Source organism: Ursus arctos, unplaced genomic scaffold (assembly GCF_023065955.2).
Source record: "Ursus arctos isolate Adak ecotype North America unplaced genomic scaffold, UrsArc2.0 scaffold_4, whole genome shotgun sequence".
Lineage (NCBI taxonomy): Eukaryota > Metazoa > Chordata > Mammalia > Carnivora > Ursidae > Ursus > Ursus arctos.
The window spans coordinates 8044566-8059524 of record NW_026623056.1 but is presented as its reverse complement, the minus strand read 5'-3'; the positions used below and the strand labels follow the sequence as shown (position 1 = coordinate 8059524).

The following is a 14959-nucleotide window of genomic DNA, read 5'->3' as shown; positions in this document are numbered from 1 at the left end:
ACAACTTGGAAAACATGGTAATATTTATTCATGATAATAAATGTATTTTAATGAAAGCCATGGATGTCCAAACACAAACTGAATCATGACACCCAATGGCCTTTTTTTTTTTTTTTTACAAAAACCATGACATATGTCCATTAATTTGCTAAATGATATGAGTGCAGAAAAGATGAATCAAAAACACTAAAATTCTTTTAAACATACCATCTAATAATAGACATCAACCCTAGACACGGCATTCAAAAGTAGTCCCTTTGCTTTAACTTCATCTGCTGAGTTTTTGTTACTAGACCTTTACAAATTTCTTTAAAGCTTTAATTGTTATCGTTCATTTCAACACAAAACTGCTAGCACTTTGGCTTGACCTTCTACAGAAGATTAAATTCTATGACATTAGTACATACGTAGTAAGGTACACAAAGTCATTTGTAAATATGTGAGTCTGAAAGGGCCGTCACAAACATCCAATAAACCACATACCAAATAGGATAGATATATAGATATATACCTATAGAAAGTATATATACTTTCTAATTTATGTTTGTCCCTAACAACTTCAGACTCCTTTTAAATTAAACTTACCTATTTGGAAAAAAGTTAAAGTTGGTTAGAGATTTAAGTTGCTACACTTAAATACTATTAAATCTGATGCCTAAATAATGATTTGTTTTTTTCCAAAATTTCACCTTACTCTTTTTTAGGAATAGTTTGGACCCATTTGCTGTCATGCAAGAATCAAATTAAATGCAAGAAAAGACCTTTCTAACTAAAATTTTCTTACTGGAAATTGGTAACATGGTCATCCTAGTGTATCTTTTCAATTAATTATCAGGATCTGCAAATTTTAAAAAGACGATAAGATTTATAAATAAAATCCCAGGAAGAAAGGCACTTATACCCTGCACACGGTTATTCCAGTCCGTATACTCCATAATTTTTATCAAATGGAATTGATTTCTGGCCTGCATACACATACATCATAGTGCCAGAGCAAAGTCAAATCAGAATGCTTTTGAAAGAGAATCAAGTTGGCTACCAAATGTTTCATATCAGTAGGAAATTTCTTTAGAGGCTTCTGATGGAAATTTGAAGTGTATGTTACCATATCAAGTGCAGGAGAGGTATAAGGCTGTTGGAGAAATTCCCTTAGTTTATTGACTAAAAAGCCAAAACAATTGTCTGTAACAGTAAAGCGTGACAAGATAATTAAATGAATGATAACAAAATCTCAGCAGGGAAATGCCTATTAATTGAATTTATCTGGGAGCATGTTTTCACAAGTATAACCAAATTATCTAATTTTCACTGACATTAAAAACTGATCGTCTATAACAACTAATTACTAGAAATGAAGAAAAAGGCCAGTACTTTGAACCAACAACACAGGAGAAAACAAACATCGAAGGATTGCCATGATATTTGATCGCTTCCTAAAAATTCCATTCATCATTTTTCCCTGTGAAAATCTTTCAGTGAAACTCGCCCAAGAAAAAAATCCCAGTAATTTCTACGTAGTCGTGCCTTTAAAGCTGAAACACATTTGCCACATCCTTGGTATCTTTTCATGATATTAATATGTGTGTCGGTATGTGGACGTCAGCAGGTGAAATAACTTGAGAAGAATATGTGATACATATAACAATTGAGATTTGGCATTTCTTTTCTGTAAGAAAATTAGTGCACTGTTTTCCTCTTCTGCATCACAGATGATTAATTATTTTTAAAGATTTGGTTGCTGTTTTCATGTGGTACAGATCAAAAAAATCTGAATTAAAACATCATTATGGCCAACTTTTAAATTTGACATAGGGAATGAAATAATCTATACTTTACTCAGATTTTCTTCCTTGAGCCGCAAGCATGATCTCTCCAAATTCAAATTGGACAGTTTTAATGCTTTAGCAAATGACTTTCAGTTTCCATAAAGCTAATGATGAGCCTTATGATACATCTGCAGTATTCAACCAGATTGTGTTCGGAGTGAACATATTCAACAGAAATTAAAAACTGTGAAGTCTGTCACTTTCATATTTCTAATCCTATACTCTAGAACAACTTTAATCTGTTGATAAACACCTGGTAATAATTTTGTATAATAGCAAAACAAAGAAATAGAGTCCATTTTGGCTTAATGTTTGTATAAATTCTAAGCAGCCTTAACTATTTGCCATTTAATTTGAGGGAGGAAAATCTGAATTAATAATTAATGCCAAAAATATCCTTTTAATTCTGTGACTTACTTTTTTCTAAAGAAAATTGTCTAAATAAATACATTTTAAAGATATTGGTTAAAATTTAACAATATTCAAAATGTTTCTTGCATTTAAAAATTATGTTTCAACTTTGAAAACAGTTCTTAATGTTCTATTTACTGTGGGAAATCATTTTATACTCAGAAAACTAGCTGCTGTAATTATAAAACTAACTACTAACTCTCATTCACAATGACTTTATCACGACTTGAGAATAGTAATAAAACCTAGAACTGCTTTTTATCTTCCACAAAGTTGATACAACATTAATTTAGAAAAAAGACTAGGACTATGCTTTGTTTTCCTAAATCATTTCCCTAAATTAATATAACGTAGATGTCAGTTATGGCATATATAGGTAGATTGATAGATAAATTTAGAGCAACACATATGCAGATAGATATAAGTATGGCCATCATTAAGACAGAATAGAATGCTTGATTTTGCCAAGTGAAGTAATGCATATGAAAGATTTCACTCGTATCTTATTTTGTTGCCATTTCTATTTCTTTTTATCTTTTGTTTAATTGGTGTAATAAAAGACAGTTTTCTGGTTAGCAATATTTCAGACGTTAAGCAATTCTTTTTCTTGGTTTGCATTGGCAGTTCACAGTCTAAAAGCATAACCACATTAGGCAAAAACTGCATGTAGACCGCTCTGGGTTTTGAAGACTTTTCAGTTCTAACAGAGATTCTTATTTGAAGTTATAGAGTAATATCTACATTTAATTGATAGTTAATAAAAGGGAGGGGGAATTACAAGCAAAGAAATTCCTTGATATAGAAGATTTTATCTTTTAGTGTCAGCTTAATGTCTTGCTCAGCACTTTTTAATTCTCTTAGGAGGATAACTTTCTATCCATTACTTTATGATAGTTTAATCACCCTTATATGATGAACTTAACTCTTCTCGTTTCATGAAATATTGCACATTTATTTCCAATAGGCCTTTTCCTTGATGATGAAAATCAGAATCTGTGTTTCTAAACTGAAAACAATCGGCCATTTAATTCTACAACACTTTCTCATAAGAGGTATTTAAAAATACAAAGCTAATATTTTTCATGAATTCCCGGGCTTATAAATTCATAATGTTAAAGTTTCATCCGTTTCCTCTTAGATGAGATTTGCCTTTAAATCCACGTGTGTTTTCTATAGAAGTTACCTATACGTCTTCAAAAACCCAACTGGTCTAGAAAAATGACTCTCTGAGACAGTCTTGTTTCTTTTGTTATTTAAAAAAAAAGACAAAACAGCAATAAACATTTTAGCTCTTTAATGAGCAAAGATCATGTCTCTTAGCATTGGACTAATAGTCATTATCCAGATTATCTTTATTTCACGCAATGACCAGTGACATGGCCAAGATGTACAAAGTTGTTTCCATCAAGTAGTATACAATTTTTTTTTGTATAATAAGCTTTCATTCTTGAAAAAGAGTAACTGAAAAGAAAGGTTTCTGTTACTGCAGTTAGTTTGTCAGAGAAAGTTCTTTGCATTATCTTACAAACTATCAAAATTGCTAGTCATCTGAAAAAATGTAAAAAAAAATCACATAACTTTAGTCTAATAGAAATATAGTACAGGTAAGAGAGAAAGTATTTATCAGGATGTGCTCTTTAAGTCCATCTCAATTTTTTTTAATATAAATGTACATCTGATTACATATACAAACATTTGGAAAGGTCTGTGATATACTGTTACTGGTAAACAACAGGGGGATGAAGAGTTTCCTGTGGTCTTAAAGTATTCATTTAAAATCACACATATGTGTAAGACTAAAATCCTCCAGGTGTTGACTCTCCTTCTAGGTTCTGTATCTATGTTGTACTCTACTGAGATTGCGTGAGTAAATTCCAGTGAGTGAACCTCAGTGAGAAAGAGAAGTGATATGAGGAGGGACATAACGTATATTGAATTCTTATTAGTAAACATTTTGTCATGCAACATGAGTAAATCAATTAACTGAGAACGGTAATCAGAGTGGTAATTTGGGGCATCCTCATATCATAAAAGACTGTTGCAAGTAACTCTTTGGACACACTTCACCTTACCAAAAGGAACAAAATACAGAGTAACAAAAACCACAGCAAATTATAGATCCTGTAACACATGTCCAATTAGGGCTGTATTTCTATAAATTGTTTAGATTGGAATGAAAGGAACATTAAAAACACAGGAATTTCTTTTTTCCTGGGATTCATATCAGCGAGTATTCACCACTATACCTATAGTTTCTTCAAATACCTTTAATAACTAATTCCTCCTATTATCAAAACTACTGTGAATTATTTACTTCTAATTACTTTTGCCCCTTAAAATCTTCTTTAGGTTCTGCCAATTGATAGAGGAAGCTTCTATTAAAGACTCCAATGGGATGAGAAGAATTTTAATTACGGCTTAATCAGCAGCACAGCCACCAAGCATATAAATTATCATGCACATCGTGCTAAAAATATCCAGTTTCCTTTATCCCCACAACTTTATACTGACAGCACTTATGTGATAATGTTGTACCTGCCAGTCTTTAAACTTCTTTGTTTTACTGGCAAATTTCAGCATGAGCCTCCGCTAAGGCCATTAACAGCATTGGTGCTTTGTGTACTTATCCAAATATGTAAATATGGTCTACACAATAAAACGGCTCCAAATAAAAACTGGTGAAAATTATCTGACATTCCATTGGTGTGTCCCTTGTGCATATTCATGGTTGTTTTTTTTATTTTTATGTTTTATATTTCAGACATAGTTCTTTCCTGTTTGGTGTTCCACATGCCTAATTCCATTATGTAACATAAATCTTCAAAAAATTAATTCTTGAATGTGAATGAAAAAGTATCATTCAGAACAATTGCTTCAAGCAATTGAAATTCATTTTTAAAGTTGATTTGTGTATATATGTACAATTTATTTTTTTCAAAACCCCCAAAGTTCTTGATATGTATATTCACATAGTATTCCTCCTTATTTAAATAGTAAGAGTCTTGTAGGTTGAAAGCCAAGGAATCTTCAGTAATCTTTTACTGCAATCCATCAAAAAAATAGAGTTTGTTTCTCTTATCTGGCTATACCCTGGTTGTTGAATGTGAATGGGGGTGGGGATGGGGATGGGGCAGAGTATTGTTCTGTCCTCCGGTAAATGTATTGAATGTGTGTAAGGGTTGAATCCCTGGTATAGTGTTGGGAATCATTGTAATGGTGTTGGGTGTCATTAAGGGAACATCATCAGGTGACCTCCTCATAGCTAGTGTGTAATCTGGGGGGCAGGCGGTCCGAAGAACCACCTCATGTGGATGGATGGACTCACATTCATGATCCAAATCAGTGTGCTTCATTTGGAGGGACATGATCTCCTCTTCTTGTGCGTGGGTCAGATCGTTGGTAGTGGTGCGCTGAGGGCTACATCTCCTATGAACATCATGTCTCCTCTTATCCTTTTTGTAGTACAGGGCTGCAAAGGCAAGGATGTTCAGAAACAGCAGTGACGCTCCAACGGCAATAGTGACGCTCAGCTCGGTGGAGTAGTCCCTTTGATCCACTGAAAACGGACTTGGCTGTTGTTTGGGATCATCCTGCTTGGCAGTGGGAAATGCTGATGTGACAGGGACAGAATTCTTCCTTGTGGGTCTGAAAGTGATGTCAGTTGATGGCACTTTAGTTGTTGTCGAGGTATACTGAGAAATGTCATTGAGATTATGCAGATGAGGTACCAGCTCCAACCAGAGGTTCACCTTATTGGCTCTATAATGTTCTTTAACTCTTGGTTTTAATCCAATATGGAGATAAAGTTGGTCTTTCTGGGAATATCTGGTCCATGCTACTTCTTCGAAGCGGTTGGGTTTGGTATGGATGAATTTTGTGTCTTGAGGGACTGGTTGATTTGGGTCACTAGGAAAGAAAAAAGCACTATGAGAACAAAATTGTTTTATTCTTTTTCTTAATCCAAATAGTACTAGTTTAACACAGAATTGAAGAGGTAACTTAGCAAGTTAGCAAGGCCATAGACTGTGTTTTAATAACAACGTGGGTCAATTTAGAAAGACAGATCCTATCGCAGGCAGGTTAGATGGATGATGATGTAATGAGAGTAAGCCTCACATTCTTGTTCTCTTTGCCCATTTAGAGATGGGCTACTATCTGCCCAAAGATTTAAAAATTCATATTCATATGCATTGTCTCCTAGGCAAACTAACAAGGACAGCATGGAATACAGGAAAAGACTTGAGTTTTGGAATTGGCAGATGAGGTTTCAAGTCCTAGTGGTGCTACATACAAGACATATGAATATCTATATGAGGCTAGGCTCTCTCATCACCTCAGCCCTTATTTCAAAATTGATTAACAATACCTGACCTGTCCACTTAATAAAGAAGTTAGAAGGATCAAAGGGCAAACAATACCATAAACTGGAAAGCACTATAAAATAATATCCATCACTACTAAATAACAAAAACAAGTCTTGTGTAATAAAAAACCACAAAATAAGTTTAATTACTGAGTAATGCATAAAGGCATCAAGGCTTTCTTAGTAAACTTCTGAAAAGTAAGAACTAATAAAGCAATGATTTCTGAAGTAGCACCATATAGAATTGAATAAAGAAACCTAAATATATAATTGGCATGAATTTATTAAATGAAATTACTTGTACACCAGGTGTGTATTATTTTTAAATGCTTACAAGGATACTTTTATTAAGTTATAGAAAACTTTATTCCGTAGGTACATACCCAGTTTTGGCAAAATTTGTCCAGTATGTCATTACAACTGCACTCAGCATCACATCATTTTTGGAGAAGTTGCAAGGAAATAACTCTGTAGGTCCAATCATGGGGATTCCTAGTACGTAGGGGACTTCATCTCCATGAGCTGCATCAGCCCAAGCTGGAACCTGATCTGTTTGGCAATGATGGTAAAAGGCGTAGAAATACGTAGGTGAACCAAAGTTCGAGTGAAGATCTGCTGTAGCTACAGCTGGTGCCACCCACTGATGGTCTGTAAACAAAGCCAGTAATGTCTTCCTTCTGGTTTCAGGGTTATGACGGTCAGCCCAGTCAGTATACATGAATTTAATGGTTTCTCTCAAAACATCTTTGCCTTCAGGATATCCATATAGATTATCAACAAAATTGGAAACAGCAAAGTCAAAATCACTGGCTGATATACCATCATCGCTATCTACTATATTTTCAACAAATTTTAACCCTTCTCCTTGGTTAACTCCTAACATTATATCATAGTTGAGAAACTCTCCTTGCTCCATCAATATCTGAGGGTCATCTGGTATTACATCACCATCAATCACAGGTCCAAAGGCTATGTGGTATCTTGCTGGTTGAATATCTTGGTCAACAAGTTCTTTGTAAGGCTTCTTCTGTAGGCATTCCACTAACTCTACGGTATCTGAAACATTGCACCCAACTTTCGTGGCCAACATTCTAGCATATTTTGCAGGTTGGAAACTAACAGCCCAGCTGGAAAGCGCTGTTCCACTTTGAGCTATGGCTCGTTGGAAAAGTCCTATGGGAAAAACAACAAAGAGTTTGAGATGACTTTTGAATAATGTTGTGGTAAAATAGTAACATCTGATATTTTAGATTTATATAAAAACCCATATACAACTCAAAAAACAGAAAGATAGAGACATTTTTGCTTAAGAGAAAGTACATAAAGTCATCCCCAGGGTATTAGGAGTCAGAGAGGTAGACTAAGTCCTATGCTTTGAGAGGCAACTGCTTTAGGGATCAAGAAGTCTAAATTGTTTGGTGTCCAGAGAGGCAATATGCAAGGAGACATGGAGAATGTGTAAATATTAGTAGTAAGAAGTCCCAAATATTTTTTTCAATCAACATGTAAACACTCACGTTATTACAAAAGCCAAGCAGATGGGCTCTCTCCCCCTTAACTCTTCATTAGACTTTGTATTGTTTTTGGAGAATATTTCTTTCAATTTGGCTGCATGTATCTTCCTTCAATTGGCTCTGTATGTTTGTTTTATTCAGATTTATTAAAAAAAGAATTGTTGGTAGCTTACACAACTACTGGGGCTGGGGATTTGCTAATACCCTGGAGATGGCCCTGAAGGCACACAGAACAGAATATCACTTCAGACATACTCTTTCCAACTCTTCGTGTCGGACATAATATGCTGAATATTCATCTTTCAGAAGAAGACATAACATTTGAAGTGTTTTCACTAGGTTCAAGGAAAAGCTATCAGCAGAAGGATTCATTGGGGGGGGATTTAACTTTTTCCACTGTTGAATGTGCACTGCTATATTTTATCATAAAAGGTGAAAAATACATGGTCCACTGCTTTTAACATAATTGCATTTAAGAATTATAAATCATGGTCCCATATGCAGTTTGATAAGAGCTGCATTCCATTCAAATTTACAAATGCACTTTATCTACCCATTAAGGTATTTTCAAATAAAATTCTTGTTTTAAAAACATAATTTATCTATTTTCTTTTTAAAAATTACATTTATTATCAATTTCCAAATATAGCTTTGTAGTTCAGTTATTTAAACACATGCTCAATTATTCGTATGTGTTAATGAGATAAGAATTCTTTTCACAAAGGTGCTAAAGCAGTGTCTGAATTAGAAGCAAAGTTTTAGATTTTTCTCCAAACATGTATATGTATTCAAAATGTCTATAATATGCTCCTAGATAATTCTAAAAATATTCAAAAAGTCAAACAGTACCAATTTAAATTTGTTTTGGTTTCTGACATCTTTATGAACATATTTTTAGTTTGCCAGAGCAAAGTATGCTAGAGCGAATGATATAAATACAGATAATTTTTAAAAATTACATAGGCTATGTGTTTGTTAACATTTGCTCAGAGAAATATTTTATTAATTAAAAACTTTTCAACTAAAATAAACCTGGTGATTATTTCCCATTTCAGGGGCTCAATGACATTAAATATACCAAAAAAGATTGGGGAAAAATGCACATCATATAAAATATAGTCTGAAATATGCCATGTAGATAGTACTGGAAAAATCATATTTTATCATTAGCGAAAATGCTTTTTATGTGTATACAATCTGCGGTTGACTCTTGGTGTATATAGGCCTAAGCGTTGCTGCAGCCCTGGGGTTTACAGACTTTAAATCTATGTCTGCATGGGAGACAGAATTAGCCTGATGATTTTAATATCTCTTCTGGGCATCTCCTGGTAAAAAAATCAAGCAGCCTTTTTGTGGAGATAGGTTTAAGACTAAACCAAATATAAGTCCATTTCTCTGGCCCCACAAGGACAGTTTCCCTTGAAGAGTGTGACGGAATATTATATTTTCAACTGTTGGCATAGCCACTGGCCACTGTTCACCAAATCATCAAGTAATGAGTAGCAATGCTAGCCAATGAACTAAGTAGCTTATCTCTTTATCACTTGCTAGTTTTAGATGGGTTGACTGGCTTTGGTGCCCATTTTTGCTCTCCATTTAGAAAAACTTTTAGAATAAATAGGAAAAAATAACATTTGAAACCAGATGACCCTATGAAGTCTGAACAGATTGTCTAATGTTAGCCTATGTAAATATTGGCATTAGTATAGTCCTCAGCTAGAACAGTCTAATCTCTTCAATGAAAAAAAAATAAACAACGAAGTTTGTTATTTCAAAATAAGCCACTTCATTGCAGACCAAGATGGCTATAAGATTGGAAATGTTCTCATATGTGTCATTTTGTCATCTCAAATCAGAGCTCTAACATAGATGAGATGTTACATAAACTATATCTATAAATTAAGTTTATGATAATTTATGATTCTCCGTATATATATACTCATTTAATGATAGGCTGTTCTTTGGTAATACCACATCAGTGTATCTTTGATACTGAAAAAAATATTCTATGTCTGATGCTCATATCATAAAACTCGGTCTTAACAAATCAAGATGCTTCATGAATTAGAGTTGACAGCATATATTTCCTCAATATATATAAAATGACAATAAAAAAGCAGAAAACACAAAATGGTCTATGTTGATGTGTATTCTCCATCTTCTACCTATTATGTATAATGGAGAGAAAGTATTTGCTTTTGCAGATTTTTCCAACAAAACACTTCTGTTCTGGTGGATATTTGAAGTTAATACTGCAATTAGAATGAGTGACTTAAACTCATGGTAAAATGGGAATTCATAAAAAACCAACATGATGAGCCTTGGGCAGGCACTTTGGAAAAAAAGTGTCAAGGCCAGAAAATGGAGACAAGAAAAATATTTCATGGGTTTATGCAGCCTCAGTGCTCCATGCTGCTTTAGAGCCAAGTTTTACAGGGGAAAAAAAAATAAACACTTTTGAAGTTGAAGATAGAAAAAGCACAGATTCAAACCTAATTTTCCTTTTAATGAAAAGCTCTACTAGTGACCTTGATGCTTTGACAATTTTGGATCATGCATGCAAAATAATCAAACATCCATTCTGTACTCAGACAACACGTGAAAATCTTGTTTCCAGACAGACCAGCTTATGACTGCTTCCTTATCTTCTTACCAGTAAAGGGTTTTACATGTCTGTTGTCTTGAAAATAGATTATACACAATCCTTGCATTTAAAAAGAACCTGTCTTTGATTTTTGATTACTGAATAAACAGAGATGACAGAACTGTGAACATCTTTGAGTTTCCCAAAAATCACCCTTTGAGAGGAAAGAAAAGTAACTGTAATGCTAACTATTCGGAAGTGTGCTTGAAAGGGCATCCTTACCAAGCTCCACAGGAGACAAAGAAAAGAGTTTGACAAAAATTGAAACATGCATAGAAAAGCTGAAGAAACAAAATTTTAAACAGTTATTGAGCTTAACCTAACACTCAGTTCGAACAGAGATATATACAGAGCATCACATACTACTGATGGTGGTGGCATGCAGACACCAAAATTGTCAAAATTTGCAACCTGCATAATACCTTTGGTTGAATTGCTCCAACGGTTACCTTCAGAATAATGGGATAAAGTCAGAAGATTGACACATGAACCCCCAGCGCCAGATCCAAAAACAGTGATTCTTAAGGGGTCACCACCAAAGAATCCAATGTTCTCACTAGTCCATCTTAAAGCCTGGATGAGATCAAGAAGTCCATAGTTTCCTTTTGCAGCCTGATCCCCTGTGCTCAAGAAACCTGGAAGATCAAAATAAAAAGATCCCTTAGAAGACCTTTTTGAGTTGCACGAATCAAATAGACATTCAATTTAAATACAATTGAAGCCTGTGTTCATCAAGGTGAGTAGAGTCCAAGTTCTTTAGTAAAAAATTATTTCCCACCAGAATGCAAGAATATACTTTAGGAAGGATAGTAGACACTGAAATGTGAAAAATGACATTTACCTTCCCCAAGTTACCCAGGTAATAAGTAACAGGGGGCGGATAAAGAGAATGAAAACATTCCAGAAAACCTCAGGGGAGACGTTCTGTCAGCCAAGTTACTTGGAGACATTTGGGATAGTACCATGGGGCATGTGAGAATGTGCTTTTGCATAAAACACTGTGTCAGTCCTCCAGTTGCTCGTGGTCTAACACGGTTGGAGTTTAAGGAATGTGTCGCAGAGTGGCAGGATGTGAGGGTGAAGAGCGGGGGTATTTTTCCAAGACTTGTGCATAAAATCATATGCAACTCTTTGCATGTAGATGTATATGTGCATTTTTATCAAAGATGGTCCAGGCTTAAGAAAGAATCACTGTGTTTGAGGTAATTTGAGACCACATTTTGGAATACCTTATATGCTAAACTGAGCATATTGACTCAACTAGAAAACAACACAGAATAATTAGAGATTTTTGAAAGATTCAGACTCATATATCTGGAATGTTTAAAGCTCTGCTTTACAGTAAATCGGATAATCAGGAGGAATATATGTTGCATAAGAAAGAGAAAGGAGGTAGAGGAAAGATTATAGGGATCTAAACTGACAGAGTGGCAAAGACAATTGAAAAAAGGAGAAAAATGTGATTGTAAGAACTGAGTGAATTTCTTATACATGGAAGTTGTTTTAGAGAGGAGTCAAAGATATTACTTTAATAATACTTTAAACATATTCATTCGTTTCACTGACTTAATAGCTTTTATAACGTTCATTTTAACTTATAAAACAAATATCTACTCTCTAATATATTTCCACATTGTTATAAATGAGAAACTATAAAGTAATTCATAAAAGATTCCATTTTATTGGCTATTCACATATTGTGTAGAAAATATTTAGAGATATACTACATATAAATTGATTATATTCAGGGATATAATTTCCAATCTCTCCAAGTTTATGGAACTAATCTTTTTTAAAATCTTAGAGGTATTCTCTTATTGCAGACCCATTACAGAAACTCAACATAAAATAAGTAAAAATTATTTTGTTCAATTTGAAATATACCTTTATTTATTGAATGTAGATATTTTGTAACAAAGCCAGGAAGTCAATTATATCTGTGATAACAGAACCTACCAGTTGAGTAATCAATCTATACCCAAAATGAACATAAGGACAAGAAATTCTTTAGGATCATTGTAGGAAGCAATAGATGAAGACAAATCATGAATAATTTTGCAAAAAAAAAAAAATAATGAAGAAATGAAGACGATTAGTCATTATTTTCCTACAAGACCAAAAATTCTACAAAGCAAAAACACAAAGTCTAGTCCACTGTGTGTGTGTGTGTGTGGGTGGGTATATAACCCCGGAAATAAAACATCCTCGAGACTGAGGTTAACTTTTAAAACATAGTATCCAAATAAATACATCTTTCCTGTCATACTCATTCTTCTTTGTGGTATCTTACAAAGAAGCACTTTCAGGAGCACCTGGGTGGCTTAGTCCGTTAAACAGCCGGTTTTTTATTTCGGCTTGGTCATGATCTCAGAGTCCTGAGATCAAGCCCCTTGTCAGCTGAGCATGGAGGCGTATGCTTGAGATTCTCTCTCCTCCTCTTCCTCTGACCCTCCCTCTCCCCCTGTTTATGTGCCCACTCTCTCAAAGAAAAAAAAAGCACTTTCAAATATTCAATAGTCATATAAACGAGAGCGTATTAAAATACAAAACAAAAACATGGCAAAGAACTCTTTTAACTTTATTTGCTGTTAAGTGAATGTTGGTATAAGACAGAACCATTAGTTTAAATTCCTGAAGGGATCCATTACAAATGTTTTACTCTATAAACATAGACTGATGACATGAATCCTGAAAGCAACATTATGGGAGGATTACAGTGTGATAGATAAAAAGGACTCTTGAAGGATAAAGGAGGTGTAAGTGTGTGTATGTGTGTGTGTGAGAGAGAGAAAGAGAGAATGAATATGAGAATGAGAACACACTCTAGGTAGTTTATTATCTAGATTTCTATATCACAAATACATTCAGATAGAAATTTGATTTCTTTTTTTTTTTTTTTAGATTTTATTTATTTATTTGACAAAGATAGAGACAGCCAGCGAGAGAGGGAACACAAGCAGGGGGAGTGGGAGAGGAAGAAGCGGGCTCATAGTGGAGGAGTCTGATGTGGGGCTCGATCCCACAATGCCGGGATCACGCCCTGAGCCAAAGGCAGATGCCTAACCGCTGTGCCACCCAGGTGTCCCAGAAATTTGATTTCTGAATATAGTTTATGTCACTCAGTGCAAACCCCAGGATTTGTATTTAATTCCTTTTGAAATAATATTGAATAATTCCAGTAATATTCAAATGATCTCTATATTCATACAAAATTGACTTACCAATAAAGTAATCATAATTCAATATGTAGCATGTGGAGAACCACGGTAATAAGATGATTATCTCTACAATAACTAAAGAATATCCCCTCTATAATTCCGGTTTTAGTAACGCCATTTTAACCACTCTGGTAGGTTGGCCAAATAATTTTGTGTTTATATAACAAACTTGTAAAAGCATGTCAATTGCCTGAAGAGCAACTTCTACTTTTTATATAATTTAAAGAAATCTTGTAGCATCTTCAAGAAAAAAAAATTCAAACAAAATCAATTTAATTCCAAAGTTGCACTGTGAAGTCATAGCACGGAAAACGGAGTACATCATCGGGTAAAATATTGTGTCCTAGGTAGGCCTGGAGTGTCCAAGCTACTCTATCAAACTTCATTTTTACCTTCATTCCTGAATTTCCTTCAATATTGATTTTTATTTCATGTGTATGCTGTAGTTTATCTATATCATCTATCTCTCTCTCTAGCTATTATCTATCTATCTGTCTTCCAAATAAAAGCAAATGATCATTGGGATGAGTTCAGAGCGTCACTATGAGTTTTAGATTAGGAAAAAATAATAGGTAACTGCTGCCTTTATTAAGGTCAGTCAACCAATCAAATCTATATTTTTACACCCGATAAAGTAATACCACGCGCTTGTATGAATTTTTTTATTTCTTTTTTTTTTTTTTTTTAAGATTGTATTTATTTATTTGAGAGAGACAGCCAGCAAGAGAGGGAACACAAGCAGGGGGAGTGGGAGAGGAAGAAGCAGGCTCCCAGCGGGAGAGCCTGACGTGGGGCTCGATCCCAGAATGCTGGGATCGCGCCCTGAGCTGAAGGCAGACGCTTAACGACTGAGCCACCCAGGCACCCCTTTTTTGATTTCTGATGCTACTTTCAAACAAAACTTTGTGGTTCAGCCAAGGGCGAAAAATGAGGAACGTTGAGTAAATCACTGCCTCGGAAGACACAATTTGCTAATTACCCAA

At 34.5% G+C, this 14959-nt stretch overlaps 1 protein-coding gene across 1 annotated transcript in view; it reads right to left on the bottom strand.

Annotated features, from left to right (window-relative positions):
- Positions 1 to 3517: 3517 nt before the first annotated feature.
- Positions 3518 to 14959, bottom strand: part of NLGN1 (neuroligin 1) — a 126185-nt gene continuing 114743 nt past the window's right edge. The window contains exons 2-4 of the mRNA XM_057306800.1: positions 11181 to 11393; positions 6984 to 7773; positions 3518 to 6143 (exon numbers count right to left, since the gene is read on the bottom strand). Of these exons, the coding sequence (XP_057162783.1) occupies positions 5321 to 6143; positions 6984 to 7773; positions 11181 to 11393 (1826 nt within the window). The 3' untranslated portion in view covers positions 3518 to 5320. The remainder of the gene's footprint in view (positions 6144 to 6983; positions 7774 to 11180; positions 11394 to 14959) is intronic.